At 38.3% G+C, this 1,490-nt stretch overlaps 1 protein-coding gene across 1 annotated transcript in view; it reads right to left on the bottom strand.

The window, feature by feature from the left end:
• The window catches only part of LOC112453459, a 3,313-nt gene extending 2,662 nt beyond the window's left edge, over nt 1-651 (bottom strand). The window contains exons 1-2 of the mRNA XM_025014245.1: nt 520-651; nt 74-414 (exon numbers count right to left, since the gene is read on the bottom strand). Coding sequence (XP_024870013.1) covers nt 74-414; nt 520-651 — 473 coding nt within the window. The remainder of the gene's footprint in view (nt 1-73; nt 415-519) is intronic.
• Between the last annotated feature and the right edge of the window lie 839 nt (nt 652-1,490).

Raw genomic sequence — 1,490 nt, 5'->3', positions numbered from 1 at the left:
GTCTTCCTTTAATGTTTTATTTCGACTAGATACATTTGAAATTCTCTGTTCAATTCTTTCATAAAGAACCCGCATTTGTGGTGTGAATGTGACTTCATTATCATTCTTGTCTCGAGATGTTACTGATGTATCATCCCTTAACTTTGAAAAGGAGTTTCTTGGAGGAAAACTCCTTCTCTTAGTTTCCACTGTCCTTGCATATGAAACTTCTAACGACGAGGGAGAAGACTTATTCCTGGCTTCTAATCTCTGCAGCACCTTTGCTTTAAGGGCCTTCATTTGCGGGGTGTCCAAGATTTTATCATACGAACGTCGTCGATTGGATATTTCCTTTTTCTCAACATTGCGCTCAGGTGTCATTGCACTGCGATGAACCTCTTCTTCGTGAATTTTACATTCATTTACTAAAGATGTCTATACAACAAATGCTTTACAATTAACAACTTTTAAGAGTTATAGAATAAGGATACAATTTAACGTGTTCTACAGCAGACAAATAAACCATAAAAAGTAACATACTTTGCTGGCCTCGTCCAATGTTGGTTGAATCCACGAAGATTTATTTGTTTTCACATTAAAGTAATACACTCTGTCCGGATGACTTTTAGAATTGACAGTAATCCAATCCTTCGGCAGTTTACGCTTTAACATGATGAGGAGATGCGCGTTGTAGCAGGAAATTTGAAAAGGAGGCCGTATTACTCGTTTAATCGTCCTTCAACGATCCTCGAGCAAAACAAAACTCTGTGAAAAGATAATTGTATGTATGTACATACATAGTACATACATACATACATACATACGTGTCACGACCTCATGCAATGGGCGCGTTCAGCAGACACAACTGTTGCACAACTGTTCGTCTTATCAACACTCTGCGTTGATTGGTTGGTTCTAATGCTGGGTCTACAATGCGAGTCGCAAAGTCGTGAGTCACAAGAATTGACTAATCACAGTCAAATTTGAGGAGAATAATCGACTGTGATTGGTCAATTCTTGCGACTCACGACTTTATGACTCGCATTGTAGACCCAGCATAAAAGAGCCAATCACTGCCAAATGTTTTGTATCTTTGTATGTGTAAGTGGTAATTGTATTTTGTAAGTATGTATTGTATATATGTATATAGGTGTATTAGATTCACACGCTCGATTCTTGAATTTATTCGCAAGAGAAACGTATGCGAAAATTCTGCTCTTACAGAAACGTTAGAAGTTGATTGGTTAAAAGCTATGCGATAGCCAATCGACTTGCAACTTTTCTGTAAAAACAACATTTGCGTATACCTTTCTCTCGCGAATGAATTCAAGAATCATCGAGCCCAGCACGAAGATTCTCTAAAGGTCTATCCAGACAAACTCGCATATACTACGTTTATGCGAGCGTTACTTCTGTAGTAACTTACGATAATTCCTTCGCGTAAACGGGATTTTGTAGTAACTTAGGCTGGAGTCCCATGGCATGTGTGTGTATTTTCCGCGTAATGGTTA

The sequence above is a fragment of the Temnothorax curvispinosus genome, unplaced genomic scaffold, assembly GCF_003070985.1.
Source record: "Temnothorax curvispinosus isolate PA1 unplaced genomic scaffold, ASM307098v1 QBEX01004382.1, whole genome shotgun sequence".
NCBI lineage: Eukaryota > Metazoa > Arthropoda > Insecta > Hymenoptera > Formicidae > Temnothorax > Temnothorax curvispinosus.
Note: the sequence above shows the minus strand (reverse complement) of the source record. Positions and strands in the feature narration are given on the sequence as shown.